The sequence below is a fragment of the Spea bombifrons genome, chromosome 3 (genome assembly GCF_027358695.1).
Source record: "Spea bombifrons isolate aSpeBom1 chromosome 3, aSpeBom1.2.pri, whole genome shotgun sequence".
Lineage (NCBI taxonomy): Eukaryota > Metazoa > Chordata > Amphibia > Anura > Pelobatidae > Spea > Spea bombifrons.
In genome coordinates, this window is record NC_071089.1 from 89,991,193 (window position 1) to 90,009,182 (window position 17,990).

The window sequence follows — 17,990 nt, forward strand, 5'->3', positions numbered from 1 at the left end:
CCCCCTCGAGAGCCGCCCAAAGGGCGACCAGGACCCCCACTGGGTTTCCGGGGGTACCTGACATGAAAGTGACGAACCAGACGAGGAGCGTGGACTTCAGAGGCGGGCATCCAGACTCTTTCCTCCGGTCCGTATCCCTTCCAGTGTACAAGGTATTGGAGGGTACCCCGGAAGAAGCGTGAATCAAGGATGGAACGGATCTCATAATCATCCATGGAGGAGATTATGTAATTGAAGCGGGATAAGAAAAGGGACCATCGTGCTTGTCGAGGTGTTAGTCGCTTGGCATCGCCAATATACTGGAGGTTCTTGTGATCCGTGAGGATGGTTACAGGAATACGGGAGCCCTCCAGAAGGTGACGCCATTCAGAAAGGGCGAGAATCACTGCCAGTAGTTCACGATTGCCTATGTCATAGTTCCTCTCTGCAGGAGAGAATCGTTTAGAGAAGAAGCCACAGGGGTGTAGAGGCCCTTCGTATGTTTTGCGTTGGGACAATACCGCTCCGGCCCCGATTTCCGAAGCATCTACTTTGATTACGAAGGGTTGAGGTACATCAGGATGTATGAGGATCGGAGCGGACACAAACAGGGTCTTTAGTGTATGGAACGCTTGGACTGCAGCGGTAGGCCAGTTATGGCAGTCAGCTCCCTTCTTGGTGAGATCGGTCAAAGGAGCTACCACTTTGGAAAAGTCCCGGATGAATCGACGATAATAATTGGCAAAGCCGAGAAATCTCTGTAGGGCTTTAAGTCCCTGTGGTTGAGGCCATTGCAGAATGGACTGGAGCTTGTCAGGATCCATCTTGAACCCTGTACCGCTAATGACATAACCTAAGAAGGATACACGGTTGACTTCCAATTCACGTTTCTCTAGTTTTGCGTACAACCGGTTTTCACGAAGACGTGTCAGGACCTTCTTTACGTGAGTTCGATGTGAAAGCAGGTCAGGTGAATGGATTAGAATGTCATCAAGGTAGATGACAACGAATTGGTGCAGATAATCCCGAAAACAGTCATTTACAAAGTCCTGAAAAACAGCCGGGGCGTTACAGAGCCCGAATGGCATTACTGTATATTCGTAGTGACCAGAGCGGGTGTTAAAAGCTGTCTTCCACTCGTCGTTCTGACGGATACGAATGAGGTTGTACGCACCCCGTAGATCTAATTTCGTGAAAACTTTTGAGCCTTTGAGACAGTCAAACAACTCAGAGATGAGTGGCAAAGGGTAAGTGTTTTTTATGGTGATTCGATTAAGACCTCGATAGTCGATGCACGGACGTAGACCTCCATCCTTCTTGGAAACAAAGAAAAATCCCGCGCCGGCGGGAGACGTGGAGCGGCGGATAAAGCCTTTTAGGAGATTTTCACGAATATAGGTCTCCATAGCTTCGGTTTCAGCCGGGGATAACGGATACATCCTACCCCGTGGGGGTACGGTGCCAGGAAGCAGGTCGATGGGACAATCGTAAGGACGGTGCGGGGGCAAGGAGTCTGCTTCCTTTTTGTCGAATACATCAGCAAAGGTCTGATATTGTGGAGGTAAGATGGTGGTACCTAAGGAGGCAACCTTCAATACACAGGGTTGAGGTGAAACGCAAGTGGTACACCGCCAGGAGGTGATCTCACGGGTGGACCAATTGATGTCTGGGTTGTGTAGCTGCAGCCAAGGGTAGCCCAACACTATGGGAGCAGCTGGAGAAGATATTACATGTAGAACCACAGTCTCTTTATGGAGAACCCCTATTTGGAGACGAAGCGGTGTAGTGTCATGGGTCACCGCTGCAGGTAGGAGAGGCCGCCCATCGATTGCCTCCACAAAAACTGGAGAGGCTTTCTCCTGCAAGGGAATGTTGTGGAGCCTGCAGAAGTCGCGGTCGATAAAGTTTCCGGCGGCCCCAGAGTCAATAAGGGCTGGGGCTAGAATGGTTCTCTCCTGGACAGTGAGAGCAGCAGGCACAAACATACGCGATGTCCGGTCGTGGGGAAAAACAGCAGGAAGGCCTAGAGGAGACTCCCCAATCCTCCTTAGGCCCTGTAGTTTCCCGGCTTCATGGGGCAGGAGCGCACGTAATGACCTTGTTTGCCACAGTACATACAGAGGCCTTGTTGGCGCCGGAGGGATCTCTCCTCCTCGGAGAGATGTGTGGAGCCGATCTGCATGGGCTCTTCAGGCGGAAGAGAAGCAGAGTCAGAAGCAGCCAGACGTGGCGCAAAACGCACTGGAGCCCTCCTTTGGCGATCTCGCTGTACCTGGCGTTCCCGGAGGCGAAGATCAATGTGGCCAATGTAGGCGATGAGTTCTTCCAAGTCCGTGGGCAGGTCTCGGGCTGCTACTTCATCTTTCAGGCGGTCAGACAGGCCATTAGTGAAGGCAGCAACCAAGGCGTCGTTGTTCCATGCCACTTCTGCAGCCAGGGTACGGAATTCAATGGCATAGTCTGATAAACTGCGTGTACCCTGACGCAGTGAGAAGAGACTTGACGAGGCAATATGGCCGCGACCTGGCCTGTCAAACACTTGACGGAAAGTGGTTACAAAGTCATTATAATTGTTGACCACTGGAGAGTTGCGTTCCCAAAGAGGAGTTGCCCAGGCCAGAGCCCTGTCAGTGAGTAGGGAGATGACATACCCCACACGGGCTCTGTCGGAAGGAAACAAGTAGGGAGACATCTCGAAGTGAATGGAGCACTGATTGAGGAATCCACGACAGGTAGCAGGATCTCCTTCATATCTGGGAGGAGGAGGTAAACTGAGGGTATGAAGACCTGGGTCAGCAGGCGGTGGAACAGCAACAGGTGCAGCAGCGGGCACAGGAGGAGGACCACGTGCTGGATCAGTCCTCGCCAGGAGGGTTTGCAAAGCCTGAGCAAACTGGTCCATGCGATGATGCAGACTTTCAATACGGGCTTCACAGGTAGACATCTTCTGGCCAATCTCCACGGGGTCCATGGTGACCCTTGGTACTGTAATGGTATGGTGAGGTAGGACCCCAGATGGCGGAGTTAGCCAGGCCAAACAGGAACCAGAAAGTCAGAGAACCAACCGGGTCAGACAGGTAATCAGGATAAGCCAAATCAGAATCCAGAGACGAGGTCAACAAGCCGAATCAATACCAGACGAGCAGGAATCAGGAGCCGAATCAGGAGACAGGAACGAGGTCAACAAGCCAAGTCAAACCGGAGCAGTAGTCACAATCAATGCGCAAGCAAATAGCAAAATACACCAACCAAGGGTGATCCAGAAGAGGAAGTCCGGGTTTAAATAGGGAGAGGAGGAGGTGTGTCCTGCATGAAGAGGTCACCCGAGGTTATAAAAGCATGTTACAAATGTAACGTGCAATATTAACTTTTGACCACACGGTCTGTGGTACCCGTTTACCGCGTGGTCGGCCATGCGGTGAAGACGCCGACCGGGTAGCGGTGGTACTCGCTGCCCGGGAAGCCGCCTGAGGAAGCGTCGTGGGAGCAGCCATGGAGCGGGGCCGGAGAGGCAGGTAAGTCCTTACAGGGAGGTTTAAGGCATTTCAGGAGGCAGAGTGGCGTATAGAGGGTTAAAAAGGCATTTCTGGAGGCAGAGCGGCATTAAGGGGGTTAAAAGGCATTTCACAGAGCACTCTGCCTACAGAAATGCCTTATGCCCCCCCCCAAACTTACCGGAGCTTCTGACTCCCCTGTCATGTAGCTGCTTACGCTGCAGCCGGAAGGAGGTGTGGCTAGCAGCTGGGGAAGGTCAGCCGGGGAAGGTCTGCGCGATGGACGAAGACAACCCCCGCTGCTAGCCGCACCTCCTCCTCCGGGCTGCAGCGGAAGTTGTGTACGCGAATCGCGTAGAGCTCTACACGATGCCCGGTGCTTAGTCCGGGCAGCGCGTAGAGCTCTACGCGAATCGCGTAGACATCTACACGCTACCCTAACTACACACCGGGGACTCAGAAGCACCGGTAAGCGGGGGGTAACAGGACGATCCAGGTCCCCTGCAGCTCTGCGGGGGATCTGGATCTTAGTCGTCTCATAGTCAGACCTATTTGAGGTCCAATTGTAAGACGACCCTGATTATAAGATGAGGGGTATTTTTCAGAGCATCTGAAAAAAACCTCGTCTTATATTCGAGCAAATACGGTAATTATACAGGTTGATGGATAGCGAAATTGAGATGAAGGGTGGTGGGGTTTATGAGACAATTAAAATGATCAGGGAGGGGGCAATGTTTTTTTTCTTTCTTTTCTCCATATACATATATACTACCTTGTTAACTGTGGGCGGTGGGGCTGCATCCAGGTTCACTTTTTGTTTAACACACAGGTCATATTGCTTGCCTGTCGATGACATCTCCCCCCTCCAGTTTCAGATGTATGGCAGTTTCAGGTACATGCCATTTCCTTTGGTAATATGACCAACTATTTGTGGCTTTTGCAACTTATACAATATATATTTCCTTACTTTTTTTGTTTAAGTACTGTGTTTACAATTTACCATTTTCTCAGGTTTTACTGATTCATTGTTTTGGATCTCACTTACTTATAATGTTGATGAACATATTTATATATGCTACATGCTCTTATATGGGATATGTAAGAACAAATGACGTTATACTGAAATATACATTGGAAAAGAGAGCAAAACATTGTCTTGATCTGAAGTCCTTTAAAACTAAAATTGCTTTTATTCAAGAGTCACACAATAAAATGCCTAAATATAACAACAACAGACCTTTCTCATATGATTCTAAATCAAAAGGAGTAGCCATTTTTATAGCTAACTCTGTACCTTTTACACTTATGCAGATGTGGAAGGATGATGTTTATTTATTGGCCGGCACATACTTACTCTTGCAATTATAAATGCACCCAACACGAATCAAAACGCGTTTGTTTCCTCTATCCTTAACAAATTGACTACGTTTATAGAAGGTATTAGGATAGTGTGGGTGACTTTAAACTAACAATAGACTGGTCAATTCCAATAAATAAATTATGGTATCGGGAACTGACTTCACCTGGACTTCAGACTGTGTCTGGTCAGGTATCTGCTGGTCAGGTATCTGCTTTCTGACTTTAAAACCCACTTCATTTGACTGTGTCTTTGCCAGATTATTGTGGTTCCTGTTTGCCCTTAAATTAAGGTTTACATCATATACTGAGCCGCAGCATTATTAAACCCCTGATAGATGTCTCTCCAACCTCTGATTTATCTTTTAAATTACAATTCCTTTATCAATAACTTAAGGCATTCATATAATCATTCCAGAAATCCTTTACTTTAATATTGGAGCTTACACCTAGAATAATTACTTATTCAAGCCCCTTCTCACCTCGTATCACAAAATATCACACATTTATAAACTCCTTATAACGAAAAATGCTAATCCTATTCCATACTACTTTAGATTGTGGGAATGGAAGCAAGATATTACATTAACTAAGGATCAATGGAAAAAATATAGATGTTCCATCTCTGGCAAACTCCAAGAATCAGCATATAAAGTTGTGGCTTGCTGGTACAAACTTCTTGCAGAGCAAACTGTGTCTTTGCCTGGTAGGGACTTTGTGCCTGTGAAGGAGCAGCTGCCAGAGTGCCAGAGGAGGAGAACTAGCTGGAGGAAGAGAGCAGACCAAACCGCAGAGAGTGTACAGATTTCTCTAAAAACTTTTTTTTGCAGCACTCCCCTGACTACCAGCTGTTTTTTTCTCTCTATGTCTAGTTAGCCTACTCTTTTTCCCTCCCATGCTGCTTTCCAGTGGGCCTCCTTGAATTTATGGGGGTCTATTTGGTTTTAATGATTTAATTAAAAAAGATATAATTGTATGAGTGACAAGGAATCAATTTAACTTAGAATAACTTAATAACATTTTTAAAATACATTTAGAGTTAGTTTCATGAAACTTATATTTGTGTGTTACGCATACTTAACAGTTACTGTTACATACATTTAAAACCTGGGACCTATGAATGTTGTACTTTGCAGTTGAGTCGGACAAATGCCCAGTAGCATGTAGAATGTATACCCAACATTCTGTGTTTGTGAAGGATGTGAGTTTTATGTATGTGTCCAGCTCTCTAAATATACTTCTGCTCATTTTTACAGCCTTAGGAATGCTTCCAGACACCCCTCCACTCAGCCTAGCTCACAGCCTAGGGTCCTGAAGAATCCATAGTCTCAAAATTATGGAGAAACCCGGGAAGGATTTACTGAATAGTAATCTTGCTGAAACCTGACTCAAATGGATGCCAAGTACAGTTGAGATGCACTTATTTACAAACATTTAATGGATAAACCCCTTTAGGGTATAATGGCAATCTAAAGGTTAAGCACCTTTTCTGCCAGCTGCTTTTCTCCCAGGAATTCAAAAAACTGAAACCTTTAGCTCTGTATTTGAATGTCATTATTTATTCAAATTCAATAAAACACTTTGTATGAATGCAGTAAAGATAGAATATTTTACCTATGATCCAGTGGCTATGGGTTGCATGTGGTACAGAAAGAGATAAAGAATCCTGTTTCATTAACATTTTCTGCAGAAGAATTCTAGAGATATGGTATAGTCTCTCATATTCTGCAGTTACCAGTAGCATCTATTTATCTGGTTGGCATTAGTAGGGTGACGATCCTGCTTTTCCCGGCTTGTGTTTTATTTAACATTTTATTATTTTTATAATATATATATCAGATCAACTTTTGAGATAGTTCGTTTGAAAATCTGTTTGTGCCACAGATATATCACATGGATTGTCTTTAGTTTCAGATGTTAATACTTCCGAAGCCTTTAGCATGTCTTGATCATGGGAACAGGGACTTGGCACTGTGTCGCTGTTGTTGCATTGAAGAGGTGACGCCACTTCTGATGTCTGGTCTGGCGGTACAGGAGCAGAGGATGGCATGGGACCTGTTACTGGGAGGTTCGCAATGTTAAAGATATTTCCCAAGCGGCATGAGATCTGTAGAGAACAAAACAGACAAGGTCTTTGTTGATAATCCAAAGGCCATGATGCGGCTCTCAATAATTTATTTTCATAAGTACAGCCCTGCTTAAAAATGAAATTCCAATTGGAAGTCTGTTTTAATCATTTTCATATGCAATAATAGAAACTCCTCACAAGACTTCTTAAATTAAAATGGGATGGCAAGACTGGGAACATTGGATGGTGAGGTATCCAATGTCTCTGGTGTTGTTCGGTGGATGGTTGGCATGGAGAGGACTGACATAATGCAATGGTGGATTTTTACTGTGAATGGATGTATGTGGAAAGGATGGCTATAAACACGGGAGAGGGTCCATAGAAGCTTTGCTTTATGATGCTCTTCTGATATGTGTTCATATATTGGGTGTGGCCGGCACACCTATTGGGTCCTGTGTTGGTACCACCCTGGGAGTAGCTGGGCACACTGAGAAGTTGTAGTGTCCAACAAGCTCATATGGGAGTGACAGAATGGTATTATGGGGGTGGTTCATGAGTAGGAGAAGATCTAATCAACTTGAGTTGAGGTCAAATTCATTAAGCAATTCTTCATTCTTCATTCTTCATTATGATTGGCACTCTGTTCCTTTAATAACATGGTCTTTTGCAAAGTCTGTTATTGTACATTATCCTATAATCAATCACCAATATAGCAATAATATACGATGTTAGAAAAATTCATTATCTTAAACGGAACACTTGTTTTCACCACATCATTCCCCCTGGTTACATGAGAAAATCTGGTTAGTTTAAAGTAGTTGGCATGTACGGCCAGTGACACGTAACTGGGTGATAAATTGTGTCTGTGTTTGGATTAGTACATTTTTTTGCCAGGGCAGTGAAAAAGGAAGTTTCCATAGCAACTCCAAAGTGTACCCAGATACAAACATGATCAAACAGTATAGAGAGACATCAGAAGTAATTTGCCCAGCCTTAGCAGCAGGAAACTTTATAAATGATGTAGTCACGCTGTCAAGGATAAATATCCTTTTTAAATACACCTTGTAACACTGTGATTACAGTGAAGTTACTGATGAGTAATGAATATATCCTGATGAGTAAGCAAAAAAATAATTAGCAAGTCTGGATATTCTGCACTTCACCCTGACCAAAATGCAAAGGCTGTGTGGAAAAGAAAAAAAAATCCTTCTCCATGACAGGGAGTTTCCAACATGTGGAACCACAAAATAATCAGCCATCGGAATCTTGACAAATATGTATGGAAATAAATACAAATTAAATGAAAAACTGAAAACACAAATAGAAGAGAGACACAGAATCCCAAATGAGCCGGCTGAACACGCACAGTAAGGATAAAAACTTCACATATGATATAAAGCAGAATACAGAATAAAACTGAGAAACAGGATGTTGAAAATGTGATTGTTTTACATTGTTTATGGCTAATGCCAAACCCTAAATCAACACTATCTGAATGTGGAATATAAAGATAACTAATTTTGACTGGAAAAAATATTTCAAGTGCAGGGTTTGCAGCACGAGCAGCATTGTATAAAAGGGAGAAGAATTTGGCTCCTTTTCTATTAAAAAAAAACAGAAACAAAGGGGGATTTTTATTTTCAAAGAGGGGCTACACATGGAGGAAATGGTGGGCTTTGTATGGAGGACATTTTTTGGCCATTAACATGAAAAAACTTGCGGGCGCGGGCGGTCTTGCTGGGGCTGCGGGCGGGAGCGGGCGGTCAGGCACTGTACCTGCGGGTCCCGGTAATCCCGCGCAGTCCCGCAAGGCTGCCTTCTTGCTGCTCCCTCACAGTGTTTCCTAGCTTGCTCCGCCCAGGAACAAAACGGAGTCACGTGTTGTGACGTCACTTCCTGTGACTCCGCCTTGTTCCTGGGCGGTGCAAGAGAAGAGACGCCGTGAGGGAACAACTCGAGGGCAGCCGCGCGGGACTGCGTGGGAAATCAGGTAAGGAGGTGGGCATGATTGGCCACAAATGTGGCGGGAGCGGGCGGGATTGGCCACAAATGTGGCGGGAGCGGGAGCAGAGCACCCACATTGCGGGAGCGGGCGGGAGCGGGATTAAAATCCGCGGGAGCGGGATTAAAAAAGTAGTCCCGCGCAGGGCTCTAGTCCAGACCATATATTAAAGCTGGGCCCCAAAATTACTGATAGTGGCCCTTAATAATAATCCAAGATATTTCAAACATGGAGCCCCTTGTTGTAGAGTTATGCCACTGGCTCTCATGCTAAACTCTCTGGAGGTTGTCAAAGCCTAATGGTAGTTATGTTCCTCCAAAGCTACAGTAATGTGTGCGCCATTCCTTAACAGAATATTCACTAAAAAAAGTACCTGTGAGCGGATTTTGAGTGCAGGTCCAAGCTTTAGGCCCATTGTATCCAAGAGGTGTTCCTCTGTGAGTAAGGGTAACGTTGATCCATCAATATCATGGTCTTTAAATATCTAAATCAAGCGACAAGTACATATTAGATTTAATTAACAAGAACTTCTGCTGTCAAACTATCATTTAAAATCAGTATTATTAAAATATTTACCTAAACAGAGTCTCTTGTAAGGTAGTTTACAGAATTATTTTAGCCTGACATGCTAACACTTCTAGATTTTGTGCCTGCTGTATTATTGCATTTACTAGGTTATTGGTGTCCACCAATAATCAAACGACTCAGATGAGAAAGGGGCTTCATCGGGTAGCACAGAATTACCTAGAACCCATAGGGATTGCAGACCAAACACAAGCTTTAAACAATTAAGCTTGGTACTTTACATTTTTCTATCCCTGTTAAATATGATTCTACTGTAAAAAAAATCCTGAACACGTTTTTAAACAATACTTTAAAAATTACTATTTGCATTGATTCTTTCATGTGTGTGATTTAGAAAAATTAAAATGTTTAATGACAGATATTGTTGCTTGTTACATACCAAATAATATTTTATACAAATCTATTTGTAGGTTATGCTTAGATATGCTTAAACTGAGGGGCAATAAACAAAGGAGTGTATATATACACACAACATGAGGACTTTCTCAGCACAGCTGGGGGCACTGCCCTCAGTCAGGCCTAGGGCGGCTTGTCCATCACTGGGTGCAAGGATGCCCCCAAAGGGCAATTATTTTATAGGCCTATCCCAATAAGAACAGGTTGGGTGAAGGTAGCTACGGTTTGGGGTTTAAGGCAATACCGTATTTGCTCGATTATAAGACGACCCTGATTATAAGACGACCCCCCAAAATCTGAATATTAACTTAGGAAAAAAAGAAAAAGCCTGAATATAAGACGACCCTAAAGGAAAAAAGTTTTACCAGTAAATGTTAATTCATGTAAACTATTTTTTTTAATAAAAGCTATGATTGAGAAAAATATTTTTTTTTTGTTTTTATTTCTTGTATTTTCCAACCTGTCCCCCAGTTACGCACATCTGCCCCAGGCTTGCCACACCAATATGGCACTGTGGCCCATGATATGCCTTTTAACCCTCTATATGCCACTGTGCCCCATGGTATGCCTTTTGACCCCCTATGTGCCACTCTGCCTCCAGAAATGCCTTATACCCCTATATCCCATTCTGGCATTTAGGGGGTTAAAATGCATATTATGGGGCAGAGTGGCATATAGGGAGGTATAAGGCATTCCAGGAGGCAGAGTGGCATTAAGGGAGTTAAAAGGCATTGTATAGAGCACTCTGCCTCCAGAAATGCCTTATACCCCTATATGCCACTCTGGCATTTAGGGGGTTAAAAGGCATATTATGGGGCAGAGTGGCATATAGGGAGGTATAAGGCATTTCAGGAGGCAGAGTGCACTATTAAATGCCCCCTTAACGCCACTCTGCCTCCTGAAATGCCTTATACCTCCCTATATGCCACTCTGCCCCATAATATGCCTTTTAACCCCCTAAGTGCCAGAGTGGCATATAGGGGTATAAGGCATTCCAGAAATGCCCTACACACACACACACACACACACACACACACACACTTACCGGTGCTTCCAATTTCCTGCTGTATTGCCGGGGCAGCGGGTTGATGTCTCATTCCGCGGCAGCCGGAAGGAGGTGGAGTTGGCAGCGGGGGTTTGTATGCGTCCGTCGCAAATACCTTCCCCGGCTGTCAGAGATCAAAGTTCCCCGCACCGGTGCGGGGAACTCTGATCTCTGACAGTCGGGGAAGGTATTTGCGACGGACGCATACAAACCCCCGCTGCCAACTTCACCTCCGGAAGCACCGGTAAGTGTGTGTGTGGGGGGGGCGACGACAGGAGGATCCAGGTCCCCTGCAGCGGTGCGGGGGATCTGGATCTTAGTCTCATAATCAGACCTCTATTTGAGGTCTGATTAGAAGACGACCCCGATTATAAGACGAGGGGTATTTTTCAGAGCATTTGCTCTGAAAAAAACCTCGTCTTATAATCGAGCAAATACGGTATACCCTCACCCAGGTTGAACTAATTACACCCCACATGGGGTAGACAATCGTTTCCACCTCCCCGTAGGTGGGTCATGAGGACCCTCTTTTGTCTGTTTTACTATTTTTATAATTTTATAGGGGGGGTGGGACGCGGATAAAGAATTTGCAAATGGATTGCTGTTTTTAACTCACACGCATTTTTTTTTGCAAGTACGAAAGCAAGTTGGCTGTGAATTTGCTGTGAATTTTTCCAACTTATGCAAGTCTGCTGCTGCAAACCCACATTTTTTGCCATCTCACAAGCACTATAGTGTATGTGTGCAAAGTCTTGTGTTGTGTGGTATCTGCATGAAAAATGCCCTGTCTGATGGAATGTATCATAAGAACTAAACATATTGTAGTAGGTCCAGAATTATGGTAATTGACAGGAAGGCAACAGGTCAAAGTAGGAGTCATGTTTGGCCATTGAAGGGCTGAAGTAATATTGACAAAAGTTGCAGGTACTTTTAATGCGCTGTAGAACACCAGTCTGCCTCTCTTACACTGGCAATGTTGGGGCGGCCCGTGCAGTTTAATGCCAGGCATATTCAGCCACTGGCCCCAAGCTGCAGCATCCTATCTTTCACTGGGGCAGCAGATTGAATGTGTGTGGCTCTGTTGTTGGCCAAAGGCCCATCAGACATTTCTTGGTGTACCAGATGGCCAGGCCAGGCCTGCATGTAAGCAAACCATTAGCAATGTATCTAAACTACATACCTGAGCGTAACCTGAACAGCCCGGCAGGTTACTAATAAAATTGTACACATCCTGAGAAGTCCATTTTTGAATATCTTGAATTGCTGAAACATCTCTGTTCAGGAAGAGATTGTGAGCTTCTTTGGATGCAACAAAAATAATAGTTAAATATGAATACATGCAAATAAATGTTTATTTCAATAATACAATATAACCCATATGCATGTTTGTAGTGTTCTGCAAAGTTATGCTATTTGGTGTGCACGCAGCTTGGTAGGCAGCTTCAGGTGAGAATATCTTTCAACCTAGACATTCGCAAAACATTTGTAGCACAATGTATAGTTAAAGCAGGATATACTATAAGACATACCCCTGATCCACTTAATGCAAAGTCTTCTCTATATAAGTACATGAAAGTACACCATTTAAAAGTTCAGTAACACTGTCAGATATAATGGGAAATATTTACCATTCACCAGGATTGATTCCTTCATAGGCAGACCAGATATTTGCCCAGCACACCTCATTTAGAGGAGTGACAGGAGGTGAGTGGTTTTATTAGGTGTCTGTCATACATGATGGAAATATTTATCTTCTCATCAATGCCCTTGAGTCATCTGATGATCTTGAAAAAACTCTCTATAGTTCAGACACCCAATGCTCCTGGCAGAAGGAACCTCTGGCAGAAGGAACCTCTGCATTTATTGTACACATGTACATTGGGGACATGAATTCTTGGATAAAGGCTGAAGGAAAAAGGATGAAGCTAAGTGTCTCTGAGTGTTTTACATAGAAATACACTGTAGTGAGGCAGGAAGGAACAACACGGAGCTTAACATATTTAACATATATCTCACTTTCAAACAAATATTTGGTTGAATAGAATGACAAAAGAAACCATTGAAAAGGTGATGCACAGTAAGAACAATAAAGATGTGGAATTCACTAATCACAGAGATTGTTCTTTCAAATTATTTCAATATGGGCTAGGTGATTTTTTTTGTACAGTGCTGTGGAATATGATGGTGCTATATAAAACAATAAATACCGTAATAATCAACAGTAAGGTTGAACTTGATGGACTTGTGTCTTTTTTTCAACCTAAATTAAAGTGACTTATAGCAATGTATTCCATGACATCTCAACTACTCAGTCAAAATGACATATGAGCAAAAGGATACTTAATACCTGACATCATAGGTGAGTTGATGGCCATATTGAAACTATACGGAGCTGCTGAGAGATGGACTGGAGGCTGGAAGATGTATCTATGTTCGAATGCTGCCCCTGTGTTACTTAGTTCCTTATCTGATCCATTGCAGTTACTGTTCCTCTCCCTGGAAATGTTATAACTGTTATTATTTTTCTCTTGGCTCCCTTGGAGTTCCATAGAGTTCTTGTCAACTGCATGATCCACACCTGCTTTTCCCTGGTCACTTTTACCAAATGGATCTGTTTCCTCATCTTTTTTATCATCTTTGTCATCCTCAGCATTCAAGAGGGAGCTGTAAGGCTTAATATCAGCTTGGGTTTTGGAGGCACCAATAGTTGTGTCTGCAGTCTTTTGGTTGGTAACTCTTCTGCCAGGTCTACGAACTTTCTCTCTCTGCAGGTTGTTCATAGGAGGGTAGGGGCTGGTGGGTTTCAGTATTGTGCTGCCCTGTAGGCTCTCCAAAGCATTGCGATACACAAAAACATCAGAATGAACATGACCTTCTGGTACCATCTGTCTTCCTCTGAAAGCCAATGGGTTTGCTACTCCTTGGTAGAGAAAAGGCGACTCCAGCTCCACAAATCCCTTCCTGGGTGCCTTGTCAATATCTCTTGGCTGATAAATAGAGTTCATTTCCATTTCCATTCTGGCAGTAGATACAAGTACAATATAAATAATTATCACAATGTTTTACAATTCTATTGACTTTTATAATTAAAATATAATTTTCACCTTTGACACATAATACCGAATGTAGGCTGTGGATCCATGGATATAAGAAGGGTTGGACTGAGAATAAAAACCAAACCCCCAGAAATAAAACCAGCCCCAAATGCCACAGTGCAATTATTGTATGGCACATAGATGTGGAACCTTAGCCTGATTTTATATGTTTAGCTCCCTAAATACATACCTTGCACTGCCATCATGTTCCCATCACCTTCATCATTCCCCACAACCTCTTAATAAGACACTCACTTGTCACTTGCACTGATCACTCTCAGCTATGCCAACACATGCTCAAACGCACTGATGACCACTCAATTACACATATCGCCCTCAGCCTAATACACACACAACATTCTTAACCAAAGTACATCCAATTTTCATTTCACAGTGTGCCCTCTCATCTCTCTTTCTGTGAGAATCACCTTAGTCAGATGTGAACACATCACATACCTGAATATATGCATGTCTCTAAGTACAATATTTGACTAGTGTATATTTTAGTGAATGGGTGAGTGATTCATTTCTCTTGAATGTCTCTATAACACCTGCAGCGAGGAGCAGCAATCCTAAACTAGTTTAAACTATACAGCAGCTATTGTATAGACTTCCACTTCATCTGTTATATGTAATAAAGGTGGCAATTATTAATTTTGATATGATAGACATGTTGTGCTCCAGCTTTAAAAAGGGTAAATACACACACAAGTTTTTCACACAGCTTTGAAGAGGTTAAATTAGCATACATCTTCCCTTCTCCCATCCTGCTCCTAAAGCAGTTTAATAGTTTACAGCATCCTACAAGCTTAAATTATGTGTTCCCATGGCCAGCCATAAATTTCCAATGCTCTGGCCATTAAAATGAAGCTTGGAGAAAGGACACCAGGACAGGTAGCCTTCCAGGAAATGTCTAATATCCCTGTATGCCTATCCAGCCCTGGATATATAAACATGCTATGCGGAACATGTCATTGCGCTCGTTCAGTTTAAAATGGTGTTAATAAACTATATTGCTATGTATGATTTAAATGTAATTGCTCACAAATGACTCTTTAATCACATTATGCTTTGCAGTTCAGAAAATTCCTAATTGTCATGTGATACAAAAGCAGGCACTAACTGGTTGTTTGCCAGGCTTCTTAAAAGTTTCTGTGTTGTTTAAAGATGAAAATGACAGATCCGCTAAGCTTTATTTGCTCTCTCAGGGTTCACATCTTACCTGGACATGTTTTGTTTCTGTAAAAGTTCCTGTCTCCTTGCCGCAAAATCTAATTGTTCCGTTTGTAGATAGTTGTACCCTTAAGTAGGTGGAAATTGTAGAATTTTATTTGTAGAAAATAAAATATGTAAAAGATGCCCCCACCCTATAATCAGCCATCTTTTTACATATTTTTAATAATAATAATAATAATAATAATAATAGTAGTATGAGTATAGTATACCCCCCCACACACACACATGTTTCTTCAATCAAGGGACAGTGTGTGCCTGGAAGCTCCACTATTTTGCAGAAGTGCTACAGGAGGCCTGGTTCACAAAGGAGGGATTGAAGTAAGAAGATATGAGGAAAAACAGATGAAAAAAGAAGAACAAGAAGAGGAAAGAGAAAAAGCAGAGACACGAAAACGGTTGGCAGAGAATGTAGCGAGACATTGAGAGACAGAATGAGTCAATGTCTGGCTCAGTACATAGTGATGGGAGTTATGCTGTACCACCGTCAAGGTCTGGCTCAGTATACGGTATGCTATATCACCATCTATGTCTGGCTCACTATACAATTATAGGAGTCAAGCTGTACCACTGCATGTGTCTGGATTACTATATAATGATAGGAGTTGTGCTATACAACCATCTGTATCTGGCTCTGTATATAATGATAGGAGTCATGCTGTATATTTTATCTCAATTACTCACACATACATTTCTGATGAAGTGGCCCACTGCAGAAAAAACATGGACATCCCTGTTATACAGCATTGTTAAGTTTTACCTGGTCCTGTGAATACTCTGTTAGACAAAAGGCCTGCATGTGCCGGAAGTGAAGCCATGTGAACTTGCCTTGCATCATTAGGAATGATTAGATCAGTTGGCAGCAAATCTCTGAAGAAAAAAAAAACACACCGTTGCTTCACGATGACATTATTGGGGCATTATTGGTCATTATTGTACAGTTTTATTGTTTGTCATTTTTGTTTACATTACATTAATACAAAACATGAAAAAAGTTGCGACTAGATTTCATTTTCCAGACTGCTACATCTAATGGGATATTAGTCACATAACATTTTGCCTATAAAAATAAGGTCAAATATAGGTCTGTGGTGATGGATGCTGTATTTTTGTTGTTGCTGTATTTTTGTATTTACTTTGCAAACCACTGTTGTGTGTTTTCTTTCTTTTTTTTTTTTTTATTGTGCTCTATTTTTTGTCTGAATTTGTCCCATGTCGACTGAAGGCTGATGTGTTCCTGTCGGCCGGTTAAATTGATTGAAGACTATAAAATGCCTTATAAATATTGCAAGTTCACCTTTCCAGCAGTCGGGGTTCAAATTGTGATGGTGCCAAGGGCATCCTCTGCTGTGATGGCATCACAACCTGAGGGTTTACTGTTATCATTGAATTCCTCATCATCATTTCCTGTCTCTGTCGGATTTCTAGGTGGTAGAAAAAGGGTTTATTATTATAAAAGCTCAAAGAGGTCACCTGTGTGACACCTAAACAAATGTAACTCTGAAAAAAGACAATAGATCCATATATATTATCCTGGCAGATTACATTTATTGCACCAGGAGTGGTGCAAGTGCCCAATCTTTACCAGCACAAGGAGGCAGGAATGCAGTGGGGGTTATGTGACCCCACGGTGAAAGCACAAAAAGGGTGGATGGGTGCAAATACATATAAATGTCTATGTCTATGCAATGTCATAAATGTCCCTGTTGGTGTAACGGTCAGGTGTGCCAATATTTTTTGTCCATTTAGTGTATCTGGGAACAGCAATGGGCAAAAGTATTTTACAGTGGGGTTACTAGGGACTGGGGCAAAAGTATTTTACAGTGGGGTTACTGGGGACTCTTAACTGGCAATATAATCATGATGTGGTTCATTATTATTAATTAATGATCTTTATAGTGCCATCATACAGTATTCTGCAGTGTTGTACAATGGGTAAACAGGACACAAAATGTAGGAAATCATAAAAATTTGGACTTCTGGAAAGAAAAGGTAAGGAGGGCCCTGCTCAAATTAATTTACAATTGAGAAGGTATTGGGGGTATATCACACAACATAAAAGTGCCAATGTTTGCGATGCACCAGTCACATCAGCCTATATCACTGTAAACGAACTAAACAAAATTGCTTGACATAAGAACAGATGGACAGCAGATGAGGGGCTAGAAGGTGAGACAGGAGGAAGTGGCTGTTTGTGAGTTAACCAGTCAAGCTCAGCGATACATCTAACTGATCCAGTATAAAAGAATTAAATGAGCCGGATGTTCTAGAACATGCGTAAATAAGTGATATTGCATACTTTATGGATTTTAATGGTCCATTTGCGTAGAAGTAAAAATGCACCAATAATCCAGAGATCTGACTTGCTTACCTGCTGCAGACATACCGCCAGGCAACTGATATAAGTGCTTTCCTTCCAGATTAGCCTGATCACCAATTATTGACATCTTCTGCAGGTGTCCCCGTGGGTCCATGCCTGGTTGTCTTTGTCTTAAAATTACAAAACAAAGAACACTTTAATGGTAATGATGCAAAGATCCTTTGTGCTTATCATTTGATCTAAAAAGCTTAAAAAAAAGAATATTTTGTTGCTTTTTTAAAATGTTTCTACTTTTTGGTTTGTTTATTGTCTATCCCTTCTCCTGTAGAATATCCAGCTATGCACCAGGAATGTGATGGTGCCACCTAGTGGCACTCACTTGCCAGGAGGGAAAAATTTTCTGCAATTTATTTTGCA

At 42.7% G+C, this 17,990-nt stretch overlaps 1 protein-coding gene across 1 annotated transcript; it reads right to left on the reverse strand.

The window, feature by feature from the left end:
* Positions 1–6,669: 6,669 nt before the first annotated feature.
* SAMD7 (sterile alpha motif domain containing 7) lies at positions 6,670–17,740 on the reverse strand. Its single transcript, XM_053460942.1, has 8 exons — positions 17,625–17,740; positions 16,551–16,677; positions 16,014–16,123; positions 15,243–15,321; positions 13,273–13,943; positions 12,106–12,224; positions 9,273–9,383; positions 6,670–6,936 (listed from the first exon to the last, which is right to left on the reverse strand). Exons 1-8 carry the CDS (start codon positions 17,725–17,727, stop codon positions 6,670–6,672), a joined length of 1,587 nt encoding a protein of 528 aa, XP_053316917.1. The 5' UTR covers positions 17,728–17,740.
* Positions 17,741–17,990: the final 250 nt, after the last annotated feature.

Coding starts and splice junctions, on each gene's coding strand:
- SAMD7 (XM_053460942.1), bottom strand. CDS start 17,727: ATGGACCCACGGGGACACCTGCAGAAGATGTCAATAATTGGTGATCAG. Junction 16,124..16,550: donor GAACCCCGACTGCTGGAAAG/GTGAACTTGCAA, acceptor TTTTTTCTTCAG/AGATTTGCTGCCAACTGATC. Junction 13,944..15,242: donor CAGAAACAAAACATGTCCAG/GTAAGATGTGAA, acceptor ATCTACTGCCAG/AATGGAAATGGAAATGAACT.